Source organism: Haliaeetus albicilla, chromosome 12 (assembly GCF_947461875.1).
Source record: "Haliaeetus albicilla chromosome 12, bHalAlb1.1, whole genome shotgun sequence".
Classification (NCBI taxonomy): Eukaryota; Metazoa; Chordata; class Aves; order Accipitriformes; family Accipitridae; genus Haliaeetus; species Haliaeetus albicilla.
Genome location: NC_091494.1, coordinates 29547911 through 29574849, shown reverse-complemented (window position 1 = coordinate 29574849; position 26939 = coordinate 29547911). Strand labels below are relative to the sequence as shown.

Genomic DNA, 26939 nt, shown 5'->3' with positions numbered 1-26939 from the left:
TGGTTTTTTTTGTCCTCTGATCATTGCAATGTAGGGAGAATGAGTAGAGAAGCAGGGTTTTTATTCTTTTCTAGGTTTTTTTTACTTAATTTATCTTTTTCCTCTCTGTAACTTTTAAAAACTTGAGAAGCCCTGAAAAGTTACAGGACACCTAGTGAAGTGAAGAAAGGAAGGAAGAAAAAATAATTGTGCTGGAAGAGATTGCTGCTATGATTAAATAAATAGATAGGGGAATGAGGGAAAAAAGAAGTGAACTTTAGTAAGGATTTTGACATTGTATCCTACAGCAATCTTATTCAGAAGAATGTATTCGACAGTTGGACTATTAGGTTTGTTGAAAATTGGCTGGACCCTTGAGTTCAAAGGATAGTAATGAATGGTTTGATATTCAGTTAGCTGTCAATAACAAGGACAGTGGTTCAACACTGTGACCCATATTGTTCAACATTTTCATCAGCACCTTGGACAATGATGATATGGAGTGTATCCTTGGCAAATCTTCAGACGACAAATGCAAATACGAGGCACTCTTATTGTGAAGAAAAAAAACCCATATATTAGGCTCCGTTAGGAAGAGTGCCACCATCAGATTGAAGGAAGTTATTATTTTCCCTCTATACAAGAAGGATGTGGAGAAACTGGAGAGTGCAGTGACAGGCTACCAAGTTGGTCAGCACACACAACCTACAAGGAGTTTAGTCTGGCAAAGAGGCTGGGGAGTGGTATAGCAGTCTATAACTACTTGACAATGCCATTAAAAAATTGATGAAGGCAAACTCTTCTTGGTAGTGTCTGATGATAAAACACAAGTGGCGGCTTGGAAGGGTCAGCCTGGACATTGTTTTTCAGTAAGAAGACAGTGCACCACAGAAACAGGTTTTTGAGAGGTGGGATGTTTTCATGACTTGAAAACATGACTACGGACCTCCAGAGGTCCTTTACCACCAACAGTTCTGTGGTTCTATGAAGTTATTATTCTTTTTCTACTCCAGATAAATAAATTTGGGCAGCAAAAACCTGCAAAGCATCAAGCAGTAACTAGCAAAGGAGAAAGGTGAGTTGAAGATTGAGATCAATGACTTGGCCAGTAGCATGAAGTCCACCTCTACAGTCAATCACAGGAGAAGTAGAACCATCACTCCTTTGTATCAATGAATCTTTTTTCCATCCACAAGTGAAAAATTTTTACGCAATCTTTTTCAAAACTTGAAAACAGCAGGAAGTATCTGAAGTGCAAGTTGACACTATACCATATGATTTTAATAAATTCTGTAAAAAGTCTTGAGTTTAACAGGAGCATGAGAATGTCACAAACATGAAAAATTACTCAGAAAATTCACAGAACATTAAATTGTCACTTTTTTTGGTCATAATAACTTGCTGTTTTCTTCTTTTCCAGACATTGAAGATTACAGAAATTACTGCAAGCAATAAAAAATCCAAATTTGAGGGTATACTGTGGATTGGGCCACTTTGACTTAGATTCTACAGATACTTGCATTATGATGTTGTCTACTATTGCCATAACATTTGTTCATTCTCTATTGCACCATTATGTTATTGGCTGTGGGAAAAACTTCAATGTGCCACAAAAATAAAAAAGATGCTTGAGTTTGAAAAATTCCCAGACAGACTTTTGATAGTTGTGCCTTTCCATTCCACCAACTGTTTTAAGCCCAGAAAGTACTGAGCGTAGGGTAGTGATATTGTTTAGGAAAGTGTTTATCTGACAATATCCTTGCTTCTCCAAGAGTCTCTTCAAGAGCAGGAAATTTGATACTGAAGACCAGAGCAGTGATTCCTGGCTGGGACTGAAGATGCCTTCTGTGACTGTCTTTCTTTGGTGTGTTCTGACCTGGTGTTAACACCCCAGGCAGAATCATTTTCACTCAGCAGATGGCACAGGGAGTTTCAGGCCAAATCATCCTATGCAAAGGAGGAACAGCTCACTTACTGCTCTTTATCCCCTCAGCAGGCTGAGGATCAGGATAGGGGTAAGAGGAGCACCTCATCTCTTATACAGCAAAGTGAGGATAAATGCTTCTGCCTTGGCAAGACCTTTTTCCACACAGGTAATGGATAGAACCTCTTTCTAGACTTATTAGTATCCCCATTCTCACTTTTCCAAGCTAGATGGAGAAGCAAGGCAATCCACAAGAACTTGGGGCCCCGGTATGGTTTTGGGACCTCATGGTGTACTCACTGTGGGGAGAATTTGTGTCAGGTCCTAATTCCTGAACTAGGCAGATAAAAGCCATGCATTGTAGAAGGTGGTCCTTTATTACCAGGTTTCTAGCAAGGGAAGTTAAAGACACAGGGAACAGAAAAACAAGTCATCTATCATTCCCTCTAAATCTGCTGCCTTCCCAGATGATTCCTATTACCCTAAGAGGTGAAACACAATACCAGACATCAAACTGTCAGGGAGGATGATATACTGCAAGTATGATCTTTGAACCAGTGTACTGGAATCCAAGCCATCCTCTTTAATTAACATGTGCAGAGGACCCAAGAAGGAAGCTGAAACATAAAGAATCATTTTGCAGCTACTACTAGACAGACACATAAACACAGTAGTGACTGTAAAAGTGGATATTGCCAGAGTCACAGAGACCCTTAATCAGAATTAAATGGATGAGAGGTTTCTTACAGTTTTATGGGTTTCAGCTGCTAAGCTTTCAGTTCCTGCACAGCTTGGAAGTCACTATGTCAACAGAGACAAGTTTATCAAAAAACTACAGATCCAACTTAGAGCTAATTTCATGTGTCATATAAAGAACAGTCAAGTCTGTTCTTCGTTAAACAATCACATAATGTATTAAAAGAAGAGGGGAAAATCTATCCTTTGTTTCTCTCCCTTTATCCTCTTTTGCACGCTGGAGGATTAATAAGACCTTTCCATTTTCTTCAATGATATTTCTACAAGTACTCAGTATTATTTTTCAAACAGAAATGATAAAATCTCTACATTTATTGTTCAGAAAGACATTGGCAGCCTCATAAAATAACACTTGATCTCAGATATTTCAGTTGTACATGCAGTGTTGGAAACATAAGAAAGTTCTTTAAAGCAGTGAGTTGAGAAGACTGGTCATCATCTCTGACCCTTCTTACAGTACTTCACCTCCCAGACTTTTGAGGGAGAGAGTGAGCCTCCAGAATATGGTACAGAATCACAGCACCTCATCCTAGCTCCATAGAAGACCTTCAAATAGCAGATCATACCTAACTCTTTGCAAAGGAAATGACAGCTCTCCAGGACCCAGAAGGTATTCCCAGACACCTCACGAATCTCAAATTTTTATTATATAGAGCAGCTCAAGTGTTCTACTTGTGCCTTTTCTCCCTAAATCCCTCCCACAAAAGATGATATAAATTTTCTGCTGTCCAATGCGTATCTGTAGCACCAGAGGATATGGCCACACCACATTCCCTAAAGTGGCCTTATCCTTAAAATTCTCTATGAATTGCTAAAAGCCATGTGAGTGGCTTTTTTTTCCAATTACTTAATGCATCTCTTCCCAGGTTTACCTAATGCTCACCTTCACCTGGAACCATCATGCTTAGTTTAAAAGCTATCTGCGCAACTAAACTTATTTGTACATAGATAAATAACGTGCCTGTCTTAAGACACAATGGATTATCATTGATGTATCAGAACAAGTCAAGTGCTCTTCTTCCTCTATGTAAACAGCATCCAAAACCTTTGTGAATTTTGCTTAAACTAATGATTCTTTTTTGGTTTGGTTGGTTTAGAAATTACAAGGCATTTTAAGATTAAGAAAAAACTTCCTTATTGATCTAGATTTGTATTCTTAGGGTGAGGTTTAGGTTTCTTTTGTTAATACTTTCTGTTGAATGAGGCTTCTGGCAGAATAAATGTACCTAGAATACCTAGGATTTGTATTGGATTGCTGGGGGGGGGGGGGGGGGAAGTTGTGTCTACTTTCACAGGTTAGACATGTTAAGACCCAGAGCCTCCCAGGAGTTCTCTAAATTTCTGTGGAGATTGTGTTTGTGCTTATGAAGGATGGAGGAGGTATGTTTGTGATCTAACCCCCATTCTTGCATTTGGTAACCATAGCCACTGTCCAAGGTCTCTACAATAGCAGCAAATTGGTGAGTTAAAACTGCCTAAACAATGAAAGACACAAAATGCCAGTAATCACTGCTAATCTGACCTTACCAAAACTTCTGCTAGACATACATCAAGCAACCAGCACAGTCAGATGTAGAGAACAGCAAAACAATACCTTTAAAAGCCAGTTTCAAATTGCAGCCAATTGGCAATACTTCAGAAGAATGTAAAAGATGTAATTAAATGTATGAATCAAGGGTGGTAAACAGTCTTCTCTGATCTTTTTAAAATAGCCAGCAAAAAGCTAAGGAGTTGTAAATAGGTGCAGTAACACAAGCACAATATTGTTGTCCAAACTTTTGGAATTAATATACTATACTAGAGTATACTAGATTGTTCCTATTCTTTATTTCCAGAATATTTCAGAATAGAGTCTCCCCAAAGCTCTTTGTAATAGTAATCCTTCTCAGTACTGCTGAGTCCTGAGGCACACAAATCTTATATGTCAAGCAGAAATTCAGAGTCAGGAGGAGAGAAGCCAACAATTCCAAGTCCCAGTGTCCTGCTCAATTTGCTGGACAGCACTTCCTCCTTTCAGATTCCTAGTCAAAATATTTATAGGAGATTTATTCACATAGCTAGTAAGACTTCAAATATTTCTAAATATATCCACAAGCATGAATGGGAATCATGCAGTCAGTCAAGTTTGCCAAACAATGCTTTGCCAAAATTTTTTTGACCTAAGAAAGAAGAGGAGGGAGTTGTATGTGCAAACCAGAACCTATAAAAGTGCTGGTAGGACAAGTCTGTTCTGTCTTCACGGAAAGCTTCAAGGTAAGAGTATGGAGGGCTGGGTGCTGGCAAAATCCCACTGCATTCCTGCTACTTGTGGAAATGCTTTCCTCAAAGAACTGTCTGTATCAACAGATTTTCTTTCTGCTTTCAAGTCACTGGCATTTTTTTGCCCTGTGACTTGTCCTTGGAATTCTGTGCAAAAATATGAAGGAAGCTGTCATTTCTGTTTTTCAGTATTGACCAGCTTCCGTCCTGAAAGCCAGCTGATATCAGAAGAGGTAAGACTCTGATTTACCTACTCCATAGGAATAGACTCTCCAAGATGGTCTTTTTATGCAGCTGTACGGGCACTTCCCATATCCCTTCAAATCCATACATACTAATGCAGTGCAATTCTACTCGAGCTGTACTGTCTAAACCAGCAAATTCCCTTTCATAACTGGATTGGACACATTTGTTTGGTACCTGCTGGGAAATAGTTGATCTCTTACCACACAGAACTGTTAACAGGAGATTGCCTGTAAACAGAAATCCAGGAAAAAGAAGGTGAATGAGCAGCACATATATAGTTAAGATTTTGTCAAATCCCTCCAAGTGTTTTTTATTGAGAAGATTTCCTCTTTTGGTAAAAGTTAATTTTAAAGGATCAGCTTGAACTGGAAAAGGGAGAACAACTGGAGAAGCTAAACTTATTTCTAACTGAGGAAAAATCTTAGCATAGACAATTCACACCTGTACTTCTTACTCCACTCCTTTTTTCTTATGTTGCTCCTTCTCTACAGTTGATACAAATTACATGGTTAAAATGTGCAAAAGAGAAAGGATGTAAGTGGGCTTTTGTAATTTTGATGGCTTCCCTTGCTATCTCTGCTGCTTCATATAGAAAATTTTTATATTGTGCCAATCAATCCAATTTTTCTGTATAGCCTACTAAAACACTACTAGATCTAAAGAACGGAACATGTAAACTGGAATAAGAGAGAGAAAGTTAAAATAATCTAAATCAAAGACACCTATCTTCTTTAGGACCTAAATAAATTAAAGGTTACCTAGGGTGAAAAGCAGATAAGACAGAGAGGAAGACTAAAATAATAGGTAGAGCAGAACACTATAGAGAGTTAGGTGTGTGGTACAAAGGAATTCCTTCCTGCACTTAGCACTGTAGTGTGTCTTTCCACTTCAGCCCTGTGCTGTGCTGCACTCCATAAACTGCAGCCATGTCATCGGACGCCGAGATGGCCATCTTTGGAGAGGCGGCTCCTTACCTCCGAAAGTCAGAAAAGGAGAGAATTGAGGCCCAGAACAAGCCTTTCGATGCCAAGACATCCGTCTTTGTGTCCCATCCTAAAGAATCCTATGTGAAAGGTACAATCCAGAGCAAAGAATCAGGGAAGATCACTGTCAAGACTGAAGGTGGAGAGGTGAGGAAAATGCAAGATTTACAAACAGCGTTTAATTCCCACTCTGGGCTCTTAGCTGACATGCATGTACCTTTCTTTCCTCTAACAGAGCCTGACCGTGAAAGAAGATCAAATCTTCTCCATGAACCCTCCCAAGTACGATAAAATCGAGGACATGGCCATGATGACCCACCTCCATGAACCCGCTGTGCTGTACAACCTCAAAGAGCGTTATGCAGCTTGGATGATCTATGTAAGTAGCAGCAGCAGTCTTCCTCTGGGTAGCTAGGAGGAACTGCTCTGCCAGGCTAAGTGGAAGCCAACGTGCTGTCTCCCTTCCTCGCAGACCTACTCGGGTCTCTTCTGTGTCACTGTCAACCCCTACAAGTGGCTGCCGGTGTACAACCCAGAGGTGGTGGCTGGCTACCGAGGCAAGAAGCGCCAGGAGGCCCCTCCACACATCTTCTCCATCTCTGACAATGCCTATCAGTTCATGCTGACTGGTGAGTGGCTGTCACAGTGATTCCATCAAAAAGACATTTTAGAAGTAATCAGTTTCCCTGATTAATATGCTGATATTTTCTTAACACATCATTAGAGTTTTATTTCAGTCATAGCATTAATCACTGCTGATTTAAACAGGGTTTTTTCACATCAGTATTTCTAAAAAGGACGTATAGTACCACAGATAGTTAGTGCGTCAGGAAAAACAACAAGCCAAATAGACTAGGTGGAGCAAGGGATGTAATTATGTCTGTAATGAAATGGTGAACGTGAACAAGGTACGAAATCCATATGTGATGTGAAAATTCTGCCTAACAATGTGAAGTTAGTTTGTCGAAGGGCTACAGGAAACATCAATATCACAGATATTCAGATTTGTCTCGATAAAACCATGATGTGAAAAAATGAAATAGAATTATATATTGCTGCTAGTTTTGCTTCTAACTTTTCATTCCTTTCTTTCTCTGTGCCACTGAGTTCAGAACTATTACCCATGCTCAGGATTCCTTTGTCGTGGGTCCTTACTATCCCTTTCTCTACTTCTGATCTAAACACAGTCTGTGTAGCAGAAAATTTTTTAAAAAAAACAACAAACAAAACCACCAAAACCAGAAACAATTTACTGTATGCAGGATGAAAAAGACCATAGAGTGCAGTAAGGAAGAAGCATATGGTCATTCAAGGGTTTTCAATGTTCATAGAAAAGCATTATAGAATCGTAGAATGGTTGGGGCTGGAAGGGCCCTTTAAAAATCATGTTGTCCTTCCCTCTGGCATTGGGAGGGACATCTTCCACTAGATTCGGTTGCTCAAAGCTCTGTCCAGCCTGACCTGGATCACTTCTAATGATGGGACATTCACAACTTTTCTAGGCAATGTGCTCCATTGGCTCACCACCTTCATCATAAAACATTTCTTCTTTATATCCAATCTAAATCTACCCTTTTTTTCAGTTTAAAACTGTTGCTCCTTGTCCTGTCACTACAGGCCCTGGTAAAAAGTCTTTCTCTGCCTTTCTTATAAGGCCCCTTTAAGTATTGAAAGGCCACAATAATGTGTCCCTGGAGCCTTCTCTTCTCCAGGCTGAACAACCCCAACTGTCTCAGCCTTTCTTCATAGGAGAAGTGTTCCAGACCTCAGATCATTTTCACGGCCCTCCTCTGGACCTGCTGTAACAGGTCCATGTCTTTCTTGTACTGGAGACCCCAGAGGTGGAGGAAGTATTCCAGGTCGGGTCTCACAAGAGTGGAGTGGAGGGGCAGAATCACCTGCTTTGCCTTGCTGGCCATGCAACTTTTCATGCAGCCCAGTACCTGATTGGCTTTCTGGGCTGTAACTGCACATTGCCAGCCCATATCCAACTTTGCATCCACCAGTACACTCAAGTCCTTCTCTGCCGGGCTGCTCTCAAGCCTATCAACCCCCAGTCTGCACTGATATTGGGGATTGCCCCAACCCAGGTGCAGGACTTTGCACTTGGCCTTATTGAACTTCGTGATGTTTCCATGGGCCACTCCTCAAGCCTGTCAAGGTCCCTGTGGATGGTGTACTTTCCCAGTGGTGTATCAAATGCACCATTCAGCTTGGTGTCATCTGCAAACTTGCTGATGGTGCGCTCAGTCCCACTATGTATGTTATTAGTGGAGGTATTAAATAGTATTGGTCCCAGCACAAATCCTTGAGACACACGACTCATTAATCATTTGCACATTGAGCCTTTGACTGTAACTCTTTGGATACTGCCATCCACCTAATCCCTTAACCATCTAACAGCCCACTTATCAAATCCATATCTCTCTAAAATTTAGAGGCAAGACAGTTGTGGGTATCTTCAGAGGTAAGAATGTGGGGCAATTTGATTTGCAAGGAATTGAAACTTTAAAAAAAAATTATTACGAGTAAACAAAGGGAAAAAAACATGCAGAATTCTTTTCTTGTCATAACTTACATTTACTGCATTAATTTTCAGTCTTTTTGTGTTCTTCATTTACAAAGTCTATTTGTTTCCACCTCCTTCACAGATCGCGAGAACCAGTCGATCCTGATCACGTATGTACACTCCCTGCTCGGGTCCCCGCTGGGCTGCCCCGTGCCAGGGGACCTCCAGCCTGACCACACGCTCTCTGCTTCTGTCTTTGGTTTGACAGCGGAGAATCTGGTGCAGGGAAGACTGTGAACACAAAGCGTGTCATCCAGTACTTTGCAACAATTGCAGCGAGCGGTGATAAGAAGAAGGAAGAGCAGCAGGCTGGCAAAATGCAGGTGAGGTCCTAGGGGTAGGAACCTGCAACTGTCAGATTTACTTATGAGCTATATCATGATTATAAGATTTCTGGTTTAGGGGACACTTGAGGATCAAATCATCAGTGCCAACCCACTGCTGGAGGCTTTTGGTAATGCCAAGACGGTGAGGAACGACAACTCCTCACGCTTTGTAAGTTGTTGTCTGGGACAAAATTACTTTTTTTGTATCAGCAGACTGACTCAAATATTCTTGCAGTCAGGACTGGTAAAATAGATCTTGAATTACTTTCCTGCTTCTTTCAGGGTAAATTCATCAGAATCCATTTTGGTGCCACGGGCAAACTGGCTTCTGCTGACATTGAAACATGTAAGTGACCCTCCTGGCCTGACCCCTTTCCTTCCAGCCTTCCTCAGTTCTTGTGCTAACTCTGTCCTACCATCCTTGCTAGATCTTCTGGAGAAGTCCAGAGTCACTTTCCAGCTCAAGGCAGAAAGAAGCTACCACATATTCTATCAGATCATGTCCAACAAGAAGCCGGAGCTAATTGGTAGGAAAGATCACTAACTTCTCCAGACAAAGGTCACGGAACAACATTTAATTCCTTTACGTGCCAATTACATTTGATCTCTATGTGTTTTGTCCTTCTTTTCAGAGATGTTACTGATCACCACCAACCCGTATGACTATCAGTATGTGAGTCAAGGTGAGATCACGGTTCCCAGCATTAACGACCAGGAAGAGCTGATGGCCACGGATGTAAGTACAGCACAGAAGTTTTCTTAGGCGGACTCTGACCTTTAACAGGCATGGTACTTACTCCAATGATTCTTTTATCAGAGTGCCATTGACATCCTGGGCTTCACTCCAGATGAGAAGACAGCCATTTACAAGCTGACAGGGGCTGTCATGCACTATGGCAACCTGAAGTTTAAGCAGAAGCAGCGTGAGGAGCAGGCAGAACCGGATGGCACAGAAGGTACCAGCGCGATATATACCAGAGCGCAGTATACACCGGAACGCTCACTAATACAGGCAGTAATTCAGGGTCAGAATCATTGATTCAGCCTGCACATTTCTCCAGATGCTAGTGTTGTAGAATATAAGTGTGTCCTAACCAGAGGACTTTGCTGGAAGAACACAACCCAGTGGAAAATGCAGATTATTTTGAACTATGTCAAGTATAAGGTCCAGTGAATCCTAAGGCACTGCTATACTGAATGGCAGCTTCCCAGACCTGGGACAGAACCGGGAGCCACTCTGCCCACTGACTTAAGTTTATGTACCCAGGTAGCTACTACCATTTACCATCAGCTGTAGCCACCTCCTAATGGTATTGTTTCCAGGTGACAAGAAGCCAGAATCCTGAAGCTGCTCTGCTTCCAAGCCCGTATTCTGGAGACAACTCATAATGCCTGAACTGAGAGCATTGTTCTACTTCATTTTGCATGGGGGGGTAAAAAGGAGCATCAATTAATACTGCAGCTGTGGCTCTTATGTTCTACATTTTCTGTAGAGTCTCAGCATATCTCCAGGACTTCTGTTTGAAAAATAGACATCTAAGATATGTCTATTGCATTTGCTTTGCCTAGAATTGTTCAAACATGCATTCCTTTAAAAGCTCATGGAATTATTTCCATGAAACCAGTTAGTCGCATCTATCATAAACTTGTACTATTACGGGCTTTTTTTCTGGAGCTGTTTTTGTGTGTGTGTGTGGTTTTGTTTTTTTTAGGATAGTTAAGACATAAATGAAAATGACTGCAAGGAATACAACTGCAAGGAATCTGATAATGATGAATACTAATAGTAGAACAGGCTACAAATAATACTGTAACTTTACTTAAGTGATGGTATTTTGCTGACCAAATCTTGGAAACATTTGGAGCAGTGTACATTAACACTGATTCCATTGAAATCAGTTCTGTTGCACTGACTCTGTTATCCTCTTCTGAGGATTACTCTGAACCTGTGAACAAATTTCTCAGTGTGGCAAAGTCATCTTCTTTTTGCTAATTTTATTTGCTCATAAAGCTGGGAGAGGACTGTGGCACTTCATCTTCTCTACCTCCTGTGGACTCCATTCACTGTGCAATCTTTCTTTCTTTATCTATTCCAGTACTTCACTATCCTTACTCATTGGAATTTTTTCCCTGATTTCTAGCCTAAATATCTCTTGACACAATTTCAGACTGTTAGATCATGTCTAATATTCATGCAGCAATCCGCTATACTTTTTTGTCATGATTCCATATGAATTAAATAAGCGTTCTTGAACAAATAATTTTGTATACTGTGCCTGCTGGCAGAGTTTGAATTCAGTAGTAAAAGCAATAGCAGAAGGTAAAATGCTAAGCTTTTTGTTTGAGGATGCTCTTCTAAAAATAACACTTCAACTCATAAATTTAGCCATAGATTCGTTAAGGCATAATTTACACTTATGCATTGTGCTCTCTTGAGTTTAAAGTTTCCCTACCACAAGTCACTGAAACAAATTGCACTGTATTTGCCTGAGAGGCTCTGTAATTGACTGCTGCCTGATGATCATCCCAGGCTTATGTTTTCTTTTCAGCATTTATTACTGAGAAGTCTGCCTACCTAAATGTCTCTAAACTGAAATTTCATTCAAAACTCAAAATAAACTAAGAATAAGTGAAGAAAAAATAGCCAAAATAAATGCTTCATAATTACTGGGCAATGTTGCTTATGATGAACTACAAAAACCTTACTTTTTTGTCTTAACTACTTTTGTTATCTTTACTAGAATTGCCTTTTGATACTTGTTTTAAAGGAACACTAATGCCTGCTAGTACCTTAACAACTGATTTTTTTGATCTTTAGTGGCTGACAAGGCTGCCTACCTCATGGGTCTGAACTCAGCTGACCTGCTTAAGGCCCTCTGCTACCCCCGAGTCAAGGTTGGGAATGAATACGTGACCAAGGGTCAAACTGTGCAGCAGGTAACAAAAATCCCTGTTTTGTTGACAGATCTCTGGACTTCCTCTTTTGCTCTGCATGATAACTACAAGCCTTCTGGTTTTTGTTTTAGGTATACAATTCAGTAGGTGCCTTAGCAAAGGCTGTCTTTGAGAAGATGTTCTTGTGGATGGTTATTCGCTTCAACCAACAGCTGGATACCAAGCAACCAAGACAGTACTTCGTTGGTGTCCTGGACATTGCTGGCTTTGAGATCGTTGATGTAAGAACAGTGTTTTATTACCATGTTTTTAGAGGTAACTCTATTGTGTGCCTAACTGCTTAAGACGGAATGATTCCTTTTATTTTTTTTTATTATTTTTTTTTTCCCAAAATGGTTTGATCCTTTCAGATTGCAACTAAAGAATCATAATTCCCACAGGTTTTTAGTTGGGAACAGATTTCTGTATTGCACATATGACAATGGAAATCCATAAATTTAGTTTTTTGACTGATTACAAACAGTAGACTAACATGGAATTTGGTATCTAATGCGGAGACACCAGTTCCATAGACACAATTTGTGCTAAGAAGGCTTTGGACATGCTTTGAAATCAGCATTTGGAAATGTTGGATAAACTGTTGCACTGTGGACTCTCCTGTAACTGAATTAGCCCAGTCTAGCAGATATCAAAACTGACAAGTCTGAAATATTAAAGTGGCCTAAGCTTCTAGGGGACATAAACATATGCATAAAGTTTAGTTTGACAAAAGAGACACTGAATGAAGTTCCAAACCCCTGGCTGAGTAAAGGACGAACACTCTCAGATCATCCTGCAATTTGGTACAACAAGCCAGCACTCTTCTTTATCCCTAGCTTTCTAAATTTACATTAATAGTAATCTCTATTTGTAATTTACAGAAGCATATGATAGAATGAGATGACTAATTATTAAAAAAGAACTCTATAAAATTGAAATAAAAGTTCCAATTTTGTTCTTGTTTCATACCTTACTCTTACTAGTGATAACTGTACACTAAATACTTAGTTGTTAAATAATATAAACAACAGAAGCAGCTCGAAATTAGCATCTGTGTATATATATATTCTATAATGAGGTTTGGCTTTCTCACACTGAAGGACTTTGTAATAGTACTGGTGCTTGCTATCATCTCTGTGAGAAGATACAGGCAGCAAATTGGAAAGGTGACAGAGTATGTCCAGTGGAGACCTGGAAAAGACCTATCTATGTGTGTGATATTTATCCTGAGGAAGAATGTGGTCCCACTATGAAAGTTGTATGAGATATCTTATTCATACTTTTGGCATAATTCTCCATTAATCTATCTCTCTCATTAGAGTTTCACTGGCTACAATTTTCGATACAGTGTATTTCAATACCAAGCAGTTTCCTTTTCTGTTTATTCAGAAATTGTGACTTCTTTGACCTGCCATTTTCATGGCCCTTTTGTCTGTCTAGTCACTTGTTTCAAAATTTGCATATTCATTGTAAAGGCATTTGGAAGAATCTTTACATTTACAAATCATGTAAATTAAATGGGAAAAAATCAGTAAATCAGGAAAAATTACAATATTTTAAAGTATGTGAAAAATTATATGTGGCTTCTGCAGAAACAATTCTGAATTACTACACGATACATCTACTGAAGAGCTAGTATTTGATCCTGCTGTATGCTTGTTTCCTTTAGTTGCTGATAAGGCTGCCTATTTGATGGGTCTGAACTCAGCAGATCTGCTCAAAGCCCTCTGCTACCCCCGAGTCAAGGTTGGGAATGAATATGTGACAAAGGGTCAAACTGTGCAGCAGGTAAGAAACAAGTTATGAGAGAAAACAAATTACATAAATTAAAAATCTCGAACTTCCTCTTTTGCCCTGGATGGTAACTTTTGTTTTGTTTAGGTGTACAATTCAGTGGGGGCCCTGGCAAAATCTGTCTTTGAGAAGATGTTCCTGTGGATGGTTGTTCGCATCAACCAACAGCTGGATACGAAGCAGCCCAGACAGTACTTCATTGGTGTCCTGGACATTGCTGGCTTTGAGATCTTTGATGTAAGAGGAAGATCTTCATACAAGTTTCCTGGAGGGGGCATTAAGAAACTGGAATAGTTTGGGGTTTGGGGTATTGTTTCTTTTTTAATTATGGAAAATTTTTTTATTTATTGGATAATCCTGCCATTCCTGTAGAATGGCACTCTCCTGGTTCTCATAGTACGTATTATCCCACAAGGGCTGCAGATTTTTACAGATGTCTGTTGTTGCATCCAGAAGTGAAAACTGCATTGAAAACTGATATGAAAATGTTGAACAACTGATAGGTGATAGCTGAGACAGATTTTGAAGAGGTTAAAATATGCCATCTTGAAGGAAGATTTTGTTAATGCTGAAGCCAGATTCCCTCTGAATACTTGGGAATAGACTGGCAGTGTACACAAATTCAAGCAGATGAAAAGGTGGACATGGTCTAAGCTTTGCAACTCTTTTCAGAGCTCAGAAATATGTTGAGACAGTGCCAGCACCTGAAAGGGTAGATATATTAGAGGACGGAATATGCCAGTCACCTGTCCAGTCCCATGACTAGAAATTCAGGAACCCAGTCATGGAGACCTTAATGGGTTGAAAATAAAACCTATTGGAAGATGGAAAGTGTTCCTGGAACTGAACTTTGCAAGTAAGTAAATCTCTGCATTCTGCAGTTCAACAGCCTGGAGCAGCTGTGCATCAACTTCACCAATGAGAAACTGCAACAGTTCTTCAACCACCACATGTTCGTGCTGGAGCAGGAAGAGTACAAGAAAGAAGGAATTGAATGGGAGTTCATTGACTTTGGGATGGACCTGGCTGCCTGCATTGAACTCATTGAGAAGGTATTTGTGTAATTCACAACGTCTAATCTTTTCAGAAATGCATTAATTTTTTATATATTTATAAATGTTGCTTGAAAGGGTAAATGTGACATTGTAAATACATAAGTTCAGATTATTTTACAATTTACTCTGCCGAGCAGAAGAACAATCCCTGAGAGAGTTAGTATTGTCTCACTCAGGAAGCTATTTCTTTATCTGTGATTCTTTCTGCCTTTTCACCTCTTCCTCCTTCCTTCTGCTTCTTCCAGCCCATGGGCATCTTCTCCATCCTGGAAGAGGAGTGCATGTTCCCCAAGGCAACTGACACCTCTTTCAAGAACAAGCTTTATGACCAACATCTGGGCAAGTCCAACAACTTCCAGAAGCCCAAGCCTGCCAAAGGGAAAGCTGAGGCCCACTTCTCCCTGGTGCACTATGCTGGCACGGTGGACTACAACATCACTGGCTGGCTGGAGAAAAACAAGGATCCCCTGAATGAAACTGTTGTGGGGCTGTACCAGAAATCATCCCTGAAGACACTGGCCTTACTCTTTGCCTCTGCTGGAGGAGAGGCAGGTCAGTTCTGTGAAATTCATATTTTCATTTTTATTTACTGGCTCTGCCAGAGCCATGAATATCAGCTCAAGTGTTCTAAAGAAACTGCATGTTGTGCAGAGTGTCCCATGGCTTGAATTTATTAATAAAGGAAAAGATCACATGTATTTCAGGCCTTCCACTCAGCCATGATAATCCCTTGGATTATCACACACTTTTGGTCCTGTGTTCCTTTAGACTGAGTGTTGACTCTCTTTCCCACTGCATCTTAGGTACCTTTCTTAGCCTGACTGATACATATGAAAAAGCTTCTTGCTGTCTCATAGAGAAAAATTTTACAAATCAGAGCTCTAAAACCATCTTTTTTTGGTGTTCTTCAGAGAGTGGTGGTGGTGGTGGCAAGAAGGGTGGCAAGAAGAAGGGTTCTTCTTTCCAGACAGTATCTGCTCTTTTCAGGGTAAGTACAGAAGTCATTCTCTCTATTTTTTTCCTCTTTTCTTTTAAGTTGAAGATTATTAACCTCACACTAACTCCAACAAGGCCATTTTACTGCACCTATTAACATTTTTCTGCATCAAGAACATCTCTTCAGTTATTCATAAAAGAGCTGACTGCAAGTCAGCTGAGGCCAGCTGAGGAAGTTACATCTTGATCTCGCTTTTCTTCGAATGTTGTAAGAGGTACTTAGGTCAGGCTAGTTTCATTTACTCATGAGTACACCAGCTGGTAGGATCAAGCTCTTCCCTCTCTCCCTCTGCCTTGGACAGGAGGACAATGGTGGATATGGCTACCTGCCTCTGGGAACCTTAAGTCTGGATCAGCACATATAAATATATGTGCATTTGCACATGATAATACATAACACATAATTGCTTGCACATGATTATACATATGAAGACAAGGCAATAGGGAAATGCCAAGGCCAGTTTCTTTTCCACCAATGGACAGAGCTTAATGCAGATGGAAACACTCTTGTTTCAGAACCTGTGGCATCTAGCTACCATCTGGTATCCTGAACAGTTTTTCACACTGTGAAAGAGATAGCTGTCTGAGCAGCTTTGCCCTGCTCCAAACCAGGGCTGAACTGAGAACTGTTAGGACCTCACTAGTAAAAATGATTGCTAAAATCAGAGCTAGTTCATGGGATTGCTTTTAAAAACAATTCTAGAAAGGGGTGCTGTCAGACCTGCCACTCATGCCTTTTTTTTTTTGTAGAGAAATCTACAACTTGTGACCCCCATACTCAAGAACAGGGAGTCTTTCTTGTCTTCCCCTGCTCGACTGTTGTCAAATATATCCTCACAAGTAGCATTTAATGCCATTAAGCTTCCCTTTCCCAGCATTCTCTGCAAACTTGGTCCTTGGCCCTCTTCCCTTTTGTCCTATTTTTGGTTTTGCTTCTGTTCTCATCAATAGTCAGTGTCTTCCATAGAGTGAGAATCAGGTTATTACAAAGAATCATCTTTCACTCAGAATTACGCCTTTTGCCAGGAGCTTCTGGTCACCATTCTCCATAGGTGTCCTGTCTGAGTGGATGTATCCCTCAGTCTCATGAAAACACATTACACAGTTTTGTGACTTTCTCTCACGCTCAAGACTGAAAGGCAGAAGAAAACTCAAATTGGGATGGCTATAGGTGGGAATAATAAATTCATTATTTCTTTCCAACACTTTTCTAACATCTGACAGTATAACTGCAGAGGTACCATTTGTTAATGAAAAATCTTTGCTCATGAACCCACAGGAGAACCTCAACAAACTGATGACCAATCTACGGAGTACTCACCCCCATTTTGTCCGTTGCATCATCCCTAATGAAACAAAAACACCTGGTAAGAACCTCAAGTAGAGAGAAATCATAGTGTGATGCACCCATTATGCTCTATGCTTTATCATGAAGTATCAAATAATTGTCTTATTCACTCAGGTGCTATGGAGCATGAACTGGTGCTACACCAGCTGCGGTGTAACGGCGTGCTGGAAGGCATCAGAATTTGCAGGAAAGGTTTCCCAAGCAGAATCCTCTATGCAGACTTCAAACAGAGATCAATCTCCTTTCTGCTCTCCATCCTGTCTTTACGGCATAAGTTGTACATCTTCAGTATTTTAACATTTGTTGTTATTTTTTGATGCCAACTCTATCCGATTATAACTGAAAGAAGGGGAAAATGCTGGAATGCATAAATAAAGGCAACATGTACGGCTAGCAAAAAAGAACTTGTTGAGAAATGAAGAGATAAGTCAGGTGTCCTCACTGACTGCTGTTCATCAAACAGTCAAACTTTGCCAGTGTCTCTGAATATGGAAGCACAATAGAGCTACCCAAGCCAATGCTTACAAGATTAAAAAATGCAAATTGGGATGTGGGTACAACACATTCTCAGACAAAAATGACAAACTCAGATAGAGTGCTTTGGCCATTGTATCAGCTGCAAGTTTCAGGGGAAGATGCTTTCCGCCTATACACAAAGTGGCAATGTTCCTCTCTAGCAACTTTCTACAGCATAGTTTAAGTGAAGAAGGCATCGGACTGAAATGGCTGGAGATCAGTGTCCTCTTTTCATCTATGACTGATCACCTGAAGACAGTAAAAGTTTCCTTAATTTTGTTATCAGATTGGGACTTCATTGTAACGGTGTCTCTAAACAAGGGATGAAATTCCATCTTCCTCAGCCTCATTCTGCTGCAAAGACTGTGGTTAGTCTCAATAAACAGTGTTGACTTATGACCTGAGATTGCCTTCATTCATAGTTCCTCTCACCCCACAGATACAAGGTGCTTAATGCCAGTGCTATCCCAGAGGGACAGTTCATTGATAGCAAGAAGGCTTCTGAGAAGCTTCTTGGGTCAATCGATGTGGACCACACCCAGTACAAATTTGGCCACACCAAGGTACAAACCCTCCTTGACTCACTCACTGCATGTCTGTGCTTTGCTCTACGTGACAGTGATGTGCTGCAACATTCCCTTTCGCAAGGTGTTCTTCAAAGCTGGGCTGCTGGGACTCCTGGAGGAGATGAGGGATGAGAAGCTGGCACAGCTCATCACCCGCACACAAGCCATGTGCAGGGGCTTCCTGATGAGAGTGGAGTACCGGAGAATGGTGGAGAGGAGGTAGACATTCCTCATCCTCAGTCAAAGTCACTGTACTTGGGGGAAAGTGTTGGCACTTGTCATACTGAAAATATTCAATGTACATTGTAATTATGCTTCAGGGAGTCCATCTTTTGCATCCAGTACAATATTCGTGCATTCATGAACGTCAAGCATTGGCCCTGGATGAAGCTGTTCTTCAAGATCAAGCCCTTGCTGAAGAGTGCAGAATCGGAGAAGGAGATGGCCAACATGAAGGAAGAGTTTGAGAAAACCAAGGAAGAGCTTGCAAAGTCTGAGGCAAAGAGGAAGGAGCTGGAGGAGAAAATGGTGAAACTGGTGCAGGAGAAAAACGATCTGCAGCTCCAAGTGCAGGCTGTGAGTAACATTATTCTACTTTTTTGTTTGGTTTTTTTTTATAAGGGAAATGAGTAAATAAGATCTAACTCTTCTCTCATACTACAGAACTCTCACACTGCATACTAAACTGCCTTACAAAATATTTTAAGCTGAATACCATGTAACTAGAGGTAAAATTCAGGCCACATTCTTTCCCCACTCAGTCTCACTATTACAAAGTGGAGATCAAGCTAAACAATGACTTTTTAGTCTTAATGCCTACATGTACATGTCTCCATGTGAGTTCGTGACATAAAGCCTCGTTATAGTCACTGTAGTGTATTTAGTGGAGTAGGGACAGTGATTCAATTGACCAGCTACTCTGCCTTAGTTCAGTGGTCAAAATGAATAGTCTAGCGCCATTTCTTATGGCGTATCTCACCTGAGCTCCTGTAGCTACTGCTCCCAGAAGATGCAGATGCCCATTACGTCCTACAACACAAGTGCCAGCCTTGTACACTTGTCTACGATGCCATTTGGCCTCTCAGAAACTCAGGGAACACTTAGGCAATACCCTTGAGTTGAAGCGTCCATTTCAGGGAAAGATGAATCTTGTTCTAGCCTCCACTGACTGTATTGGCTGGGTATAAATCATGAATGGGAGCTTCAAATATTTCCTCAGCGGTAGAATTATTTACCTTTCTCAATACTTCCACATAAATCTGAATATGGCACGTTATAAAATACAATCACTTTGCAAAGGAGAAAAGGAAAACATCGATTAAATCCAAGTAACCCACCGACATACCTGAAATAAGCAAGGTAAAACGTAATGGAGCTAGACACAGTATCTGATGACAAAAAAAGGTCATAAAAAAATAAACCTGATTAAAAACATATTCTAAATTTGTAATTTTTAATGTAATTGTGCAGTAACCTTTTCCCAAAAAAGTAATCTCCAAAAAGGTCTTACTGATGCACACCTGCTCCTTCAGCACTAAATAAGCTTTCCTGTATTTTCCCACCAGGAAGCTGATGCTCTAGCTGATGCTGAGGAAAGATGTGACCAGCTCATCAAAACCAAAATCCAGCTGGAAGCCAAAGTAAAGGAGGTGACTGAGAGGGCTGAGGATGAGGAAGAAATTAATGCTGAGCTGACAGCCAAGAAGAGAAAACTGGAGGATGAATGTTCAGAGCTGAAGAAAGACATTGATGACCTTGAATTAACACTAGCCAAGGTCGAGAAGGAAAAACATGCCACAGAAAACAAGGTACACACATGGGGAGTCACATAAAGGGCCAAAACATCACTGACTCTCAGAGTTAGAGCCTGCTACCGTAAGAAACCTTGGCTTTGGACAATTCTGAGATGGGCCTTGTCTGAGCATCCAAAGGATAAATGAAAGATTTGGCAAAACAAGGCAAAGTGAAAATGTCACCATGCCAGTGAACCTGTTTTCTACCAAATTTTGACACTTGCTCATATTTGTAGGTGAAAAACCTTACAGAGGAGATGGCAGCCCTGGACGAGACCATTGCCAAGCTGACAAAAGAGAAGAAAGCCCTCCAAGAGGCCCATCAGCAGACACTGGATGACCTGCAGGCAGAAGAGGACAAAGTCAATACGCTGACCAAAGCTAAGACCAAGCTGGAGCAGCAAGTGGACGATGTAAGCACACAGGCGTACCTCAAGAACAGGACAGGTATGGAGTTAAACCTGGCTGACGGAGCGCTGATGGTCTTGTTTGTTTTAGCTGGAAGGGTCCCTGGAGCAAGAGAAGAAACTGCGCATGGACCTTGAGAGAGCTAAGAGGAAACTCGAAGGAGACCTGAAGCTGGCCCACGACAGCATAATGGATTTGGAAAATGATAAGCAGCAGCTGGATGAGAAGCTGAAGAAGTAAGTGGGTCTGTGGGGCACCTGAGCACTGTGCTGGTGTACTTTTTGCCTTGAGCTCTGACATGGATTGCTTTGCCCAAAGGAAAGACTTTGAAATCAGCCAGATCCAGAGCAAAATTGAGGATGAGCAAGCCCTGGGCATGCAATTACAGAAGAAGATCAAGGAGCTGCAGGCAAGTCTCTATTGGTTCCCTTCTGCTTTTCAGAAAGACATCAGGTAGGAGGAGGGCTCGGGTGTGAAGGGTCCCCTAATGTTCCCCAGGCTCGTACTGAGGAACTGGAGGAGGAAATTGAGGCTGAACGTGCCTCTCGGGCAAAAGCAGAGAAGCATCGGGCTGACCTCTCGAGGGAGCTAGAGGAGATCAGCGAGCGCCTGGAAGAAGCAGGAGGGGCTACCGCAGCTCAGGTTGAGATGAACAAGAAGCGTGAGGCAGAATTTCAGAAGATGCGCCGTGACCTCGAAGAGGCCACGCTGCAGCACGAAGCCACAGCTGCCGCCCTGCGGAAGAAGCACGCGGACAGCACAGCTGAGCTTGGGGAGCAGATCGACAACCTGCAGCGAGTGAAGCAGAAGCTGGAGAAGGAGAAGAGCAAGCTGAAGATGGAGATTGACGACTTGGCCAGTAACATGGAGTCTGTCTCCAAAGCCAAGGTATGGAAAAACATACTGAAAACAACTTGAAGATAAACATATCTTTTTAAAATATGGTCCTGTTACAATATACCTCTCTGTCTCTGTATGGAACTGTATTTCTAACCTTCTAACACCAATGAGCAGTATATAGCTTCCATGTCTGTTGACATTTTTCTGGTGAGAATCGTGGTGCTCAGAATAAGGAGGCCTCCAGACACTGATCTTTCATCCTCTGTGATTTTCACAGGCTAATCTGGAGAAAATGTGCCGCACACTGGAAGACCAGCTGAGTGAGATTAAGACAAAGGAAGAAGAGCATCAGCGCATGATCAATGACCTCAATGCTCAAAGAGCTCGTCTGCAGACAGAATCAGGTGACAGAGCCTCCTCTGTGCTATAGAAGGGGAGAGCGTCCTAAACCAGTTTGTTTGGGTCACGAATGACAACAAAAATATTTCCTTTCTGTGCCCTTCTTAGGTGAATATTCACGCCAGGTGGAGGAGAAAGACGCTCTGATTTCTCAGCTGTCAAGAGGCAAGCAGGCTTTCACCCAACAGATTGAGGAACTCAAGAGGCACCTAGAGGAAGAGATAAAGGTGATGACTTTTTCTACAGCTGGCCGCTGAAAACAGTCTTAACTTTAACTGCCCAGTGGGAACAGGCGCACTGGGAGAAAACTCATTTCTGCAGGGAGTGTGATTAGTGGACTTTGTCCTCCCGACTTACATCTGTCCTTCACTGAAAGCACCTACAACCTCCCAGCAGTCATGTTCCCTGTGTTAAATTAATTTATTGCAAGAGATTTCCCAGGATATTACCATTCCTTGTCCCAACCTCGCTCTCTACCTAGGCCAAGAACGCCCTGGCCCACGCCTTGCAGTCTGCTCGCCACGACTGTGACTTGCTCCGGGAACAATATGAGGAGGAGCAGGAAGCCAAGGGGGAGCTGCAGCGTGCCCTGTCCAAGGCCAACAGCGAAGTGGCCCAGTGGAGAACCAAATACGAGACGGACGCTATTCAGCGCACGGAGGAGCTGGAGGAGGCCAAGTATGCGGGGAAAGTGGGGAAGACAAAAAAAGGGGTAGACTAACAAGGGAAATTTGAAGACACAACAGCAATATTGTCATAAAAAGTTAAAGCTGTGCTTTGTGGCAGGGTAAGGGCTGATGTAAAGTATATCCTCCAAAGGGTGTGGTTTAGGAAATGTAGAGCAGAATATTCCCCTGACCGAGAGAATGTTTTCACCTGTGGACAGTAGAGACAGAAGGCACAGTGGTTGTTCGAGGCTGGGAATCAGAACTGGGAAAACAATGACTGGCTGGGAGAGGGTCTTTACTGTCTGTGCGTAGGATACATACTCAATGAATGGGTAAAATGTCCTGTTGTGAAAGGCCCATCAGCCACACACCACACACTCCCCTTTGCTCTCAAACCACAAGCTGTGCTTACCACCTCCCAGGAAGAAGCTGGCACAGCGCCTGCAAGATGCAGAGGAACACGTTGAAGCTGTGAATGCCAAATGTGCTTCTCTGGAAAAGACAAAGCAGAGGCTGCAGAATGAAGTGGAGGACCTGATGATTGATGTGGAGCGATCAAATGCTGCCTGCGCAGCTCTGGATAAGAAGCAGAAGAACTTTGACAAGGTCTTTTGGGCTCTGGGCCTGGGGTTCCTGGGCAGAGCATCCCCTCCCGATTGCCACATCCACACTGAGGTCCTGTTTCTCTTCAGATCCTGGCAGAATGGAAGCAGAAGTACGAGGAAACGCAGGCTGAGCTGGAAGCCTCCCAGAAGAAGTCTCGGTCTCTCAGCACAGAGCTGTTTAAGATGAAGAATGCCTACGAGGAGTCCTTGGACCACCTGGAAACGCTGAAGCGTGAGAACAAGAACTTGCAGCGTAAGTCCCTGGCCCTCTGCTCCTGGCTGGGCTTTCTCACTATCCAGCACTACCACCTTTCCATATGGGTCTGTGCCTGCAGGTCGGCAAAGCTGCCTGTCACCTTGGCGTGGCAGGGCCCTTTGCATTCTGCTCTGTGCCTGACCATGCTGTTGGTCTTTGTTCCCACAGAGGAGATTTCTGACTTCACGGAGCAGATTGCCGAGGGAGGAAAGGCGATTCATGAGCTGGAGAAAGTCAAGAAGCAGATTGAGCAGGAGAAATCTGAACTCCAAGCCTCCCTGGAGGAAGCCGAGGTACAGCCTTCTGTTCTTAATTGTTTACTTACAACACAGTTTAGCTACCTCAGATACCATTTATGAAATTTATGCATTAATAATAAACTGCAGGCACAGGAAAAAGGGATTTGGGACATCACTGAAGTCTTTGGATACAGAGCAATCCTTTTATGTCCTTTCTTGTAGTCTCAGATTTCATGCTGTACATTATTCTTCAAGAGAATAGTTCATGTAAGGTTAATGACATTGTTATTTATATAATTAACTGATTTTTATATTTTTTCAGGCTTCCCTTGAACATGAAGAGGGGAAGATCCTGCACCTCCAGCTTGAGCTCAACCAGGTGAAGTCTGAGATTGACAAGAAGATAGCAGAGAAAGATGAGGAGATTGACCAGATGAAGAGAAACCACCTCAGAATTGTGGAGTCCATGCAGAGCACCCTGGACGCTGAGATCAGGAGCAGGAATGAAGCCCTGCGACTGAAGAAGAAGATGGAGGGAGACCTGAATGAAATGGAGATCCAGCTGAGCCATGCCAACCGCGTGGCTGCAGAGGCACAAAAGAACCTGAGAAACACACAGGCAGTGCTCAAGGTCTGTTCAGCAAAGCTACAGAAAGAGAAGAGCCTTCGCTGACATTTTTGGCACCCAAGCACACGCTGCCACCTTGCAAATTCTCTTGCCTCTTTCACAGGATACCCAGATACACTTGGACGATGCTCTCAGGACACAGGAGGACCTGAAGGAGCAGGTGGCCATGGTGGAGCGCAGAGCAAACCTGTTGCAGGCTGAAATTGAGGAGCTACGGGCGGCCCTGGAGCAGACGGAGCGGTCGAGGAAAGTGGCTGAGCAGGAAATGATGGATGCAAGTGAGCGTGTGCAGCTTCTCCATACCCAGGTCAGTGTATAAATATATTTAGTATTTATACTTTTGCTCCATGCATATAAAATAACTCAAGACTGGCTGAACTGTAGCAGTATTTTGTAAAATGCATTGTAATTTTCACAATATGGATAACAAATATTAAAAGTGACTTTTAAACTGCAGTTATAATATGAATTTCACTAGACTATAGTGGGGATCCCTTAAAAGTGATAAATTCAGAGACATAAGTGATGTTCTTACTCTACAACTTAAATTGAGTTCAACAGCTTTCACATTTACATTTGAGACTGCAAAGTCAAACTTAGGTTGATCATTAACAAAATAGGAATACATGAATACTGTCATTAACATAATTTATCAATGTCATTATAAGTGTTCTATAGCACCATTTAAAATTTTTACTGCCACTAGATTGAAAATGGTAAGGAAAGATTATGTCTTTTTTCCTTATAAGTCTAAATTCCTTCTCTGGTGACTGAGAAACAGTGAGGAAAGACTTTATGGAGGATGTTCTTGAAATATGGAAGCACTTCATAGCTGAGAAACTAACAGCTACCACAGCAGTTCCTTTAAAACAGAATCCCATGTGACCTGATGGCACAATTTACATTAAAAACCAACGTTTATGCAATGTTCTTGATATGATATTACAAGCTAACAAAAAGAAAATTGTGATATTGATGCTTTTCAACAGAACACCAGCTTGATCAACACCAAGAAGAAGCTGGAAACAGACATTGCCCAAATTCAGGGTGAAATGGAGGACACAATCCAGGACTCCCGCAATGCTGAAGAGAAGGCCAAGAAGGCCATCACAGATGTGAGTTAGGGGCTCTTCTCACTGCTGACGGTGGATGTATTCTCCTCCAATCTGTCTCCACTACCAAAATGGCTTTGACCCTTTGCTCTCATCAGGCGGCCATGATGGCAGAAGAGCTGAAGAAGGAGCAGGACACCAGCGCCCACCTGGAGAGGATGAAGAAGAACCTGGACCAGACAGTGAAGGACCTGCAGCACCGTCTGGATGAAGCCGAGCAGTTGGCCCTGAAGGGAGGCAAGAAGCAAATCCAGAAGTTGGAGGCCAGAGTGCGTGGGACTTTTATTTGTGCATGAGTGAGCATGTCCCTTGGAGAGATACCAGGGAAGCTCCAAAGATAGGCTTCTCATTGCAGGTGCGGGAGCTGGAAGGGGAGGTTGATGCTGAGCAGAAGCGCAGCGCTGAAGCCGTGAAGGGTGTGCGCAAGTACGAGAGGAGGGTGAAGGAGCTGACCTACCAGGTAAGGCAAGAGGTTTCTTTGTGTTGACACACTCTTCTTCCAGGAAGTCAAAATGTTGGCACATTGCCTTCCAAAGGGCTTTCTTTCTATACTTCAGTAAGTGACACAGTCAACAGGATTTTGGCCTCTGTCCTTTTGGACAGCAATGCTCTGTAAGGAAAGTCACTCTGTCTGTTTCACATTTATGAAATTCAGAGAAAAAGGCAAACAAGGGTTTCTATTACTTGCCATTCTCTGTAGTGTGAGGAAGACCGGAAGAATATTCTCAGGCTCCAAGATCTAGTGGACAAGCTGCAAATGAAAGTGAAGTCCTACAAGAGGCAAGCTGAGGAGGCTGTAAGTACCACTCTGATTAAGCCCAGACTTCCTTCTGGTCGAGGTGGAATTCTGTGTTGGTGTTTAATTCTGTCCCAAGTTTTTGAAACCTTGACTGTTCTGATGCATTTGGTGCTACATGACAATGGGGAGTGTAAGAGTAAGAATTGCTGGGTTTGGGAGGAACTATACTTCCCCAGATCTATTTGTTTTGCTCTAAACCTCAGTTCCCGCCTGTATTTCTTCCTTCCTACCCTACTCTGGGTGTCAGAAGCAGCTGCTAGTCTGTCTGTTCAGGACTCTGCCATGAATTCCACCTACACAATGCTCTGTGTCATGTGGCCATGGCGTTTTTGACACTCTGATGTTCTTTTCTCTACTGGCACACTTAGCACCCTGAGCAGCTTCTTACCTTGGTTTTGAGCCTTACCTGCTTGCCCAGCTGTGGCATTTAAATTTTTATTTGCCTGGTATTCAGATATTAAATGTCCACACACTGCCTGGTGTTTTCACAACTCCCTCTCCCTACATAGGAGGAGCTGTCCAATGTCAATCTCTCCAAGTTCCGCAAGATCCAGCACGAGCTGGAGGAAGCCAAGGAGCGGGCTGACATTGCAGAGTCGCAGGTCAACAAGCTCCGAGTGAAGAGTCGGGAGTTTCATAAGAAGATAGAAGAGGAGGAATGAGGATCCCAAGGCTAAAAAGTGACCTGAGGCATGCATAAAATGTAAATCTCTGTGCTGCTTTATTCTGTAATTATCATTTATGTCTAGGTAATAAACACAATAGAGACCTTTGCACATGAACAGTGACTAGCATGCTTGCTTTATTATTCTAGCATCCATTACTTTTGGAGTACATGTACACAGTTCACATTCACATCTAAAAGTATGTTAAACAGCAATAAATTTTTACATTTACATTTTTAAAAATGCATGAGGAATAGTAACAATTATATTGCTTTG

The 26939-nt window shown here is 42.1% G+C and overlaps 1 protein-coding gene across 1 annotated transcript; it reads left to right on the top strand.

The window, feature by feature from the left end:
• The first annotated feature begins 6056 nt into the window (after nucleotides 1-6056).
• LOC104324423 (myosin-1B-like) lies at nucleotides 6057-26780 on the top strand. The gene is made up of 38 exons (XM_069798835.1): nucleotides 6057-6294; nucleotides 6383-6526; nucleotides 6620-6776; nucleotides 8799-8826; nucleotides 8925-9039; nucleotides 9119-9211; nucleotides 9325-9388; nucleotides 9471-9569; nucleotides 9675-9778; nucleotides 9860-9998; nucleotides 11861-11979; nucleotides 12069-12218; nucleotides 14652-14822; nucleotides 15071-15377; nucleotides 15737-15813; nucleotides 17101-17188; nucleotides 17284-17403; nucleotides 18127-18248; nucleotides 18334-18470; nucleotides 18572-18827; nucleotides 19817-20059; nucleotides 20281-20457; nucleotides 20543-20688; nucleotides 20771-20869; nucleotides 20959-21340; nucleotides 21570-21696; nucleotides 21800-21918; nucleotides 22173-22369; nucleotides 22782-22965; nucleotides 23052-23217; nucleotides 23389-23513; nucleotides 23782-24090; nucleotides 24191-24394; nucleotides 25077-25202; nucleotides 25298-25468; nucleotides 25555-25659; nucleotides 25900-25995; nucleotides 26508-26780. Exons 1-38 carry the CDS (start codon nucleotides 6091-6093, stop codon nucleotides 26658-26660), a joined length of 5823 nt encoding a protein of 1940 aa, XP_069654936.1. The 5' UTR covers nucleotides 6057-6090; the 3' UTR covers nucleotides 26661-26780.
• The last annotated feature ends 159 nt before the right edge of the window (nucleotides 26781-26939 follow it).

Bases quoted from the DNA above. Each gene is read 5' to 3' on its own strand.
- LOC104324423 (XM_069798835.1), top strand. From the start codon at position 6,091: ATGTCATCGGACGCCGAGATGGCCATCTTTGGAGAGGCGGCTCCTTAC. The intron at 17,189-17,283 runs GTAAGAACCTCA...TTATTCACTCAG, and splicing joins TAATGAAACAAAAACACCTG to GTGCTATGGAGCATGAACTG. The intron at 20,870-20,958 runs CTATTGGTTCCC...CCAGGCTCGTAC, and splicing joins AAGGAGCTGCAGGCAAGTCT to TGAGGAACTGGAGGAGGAAA.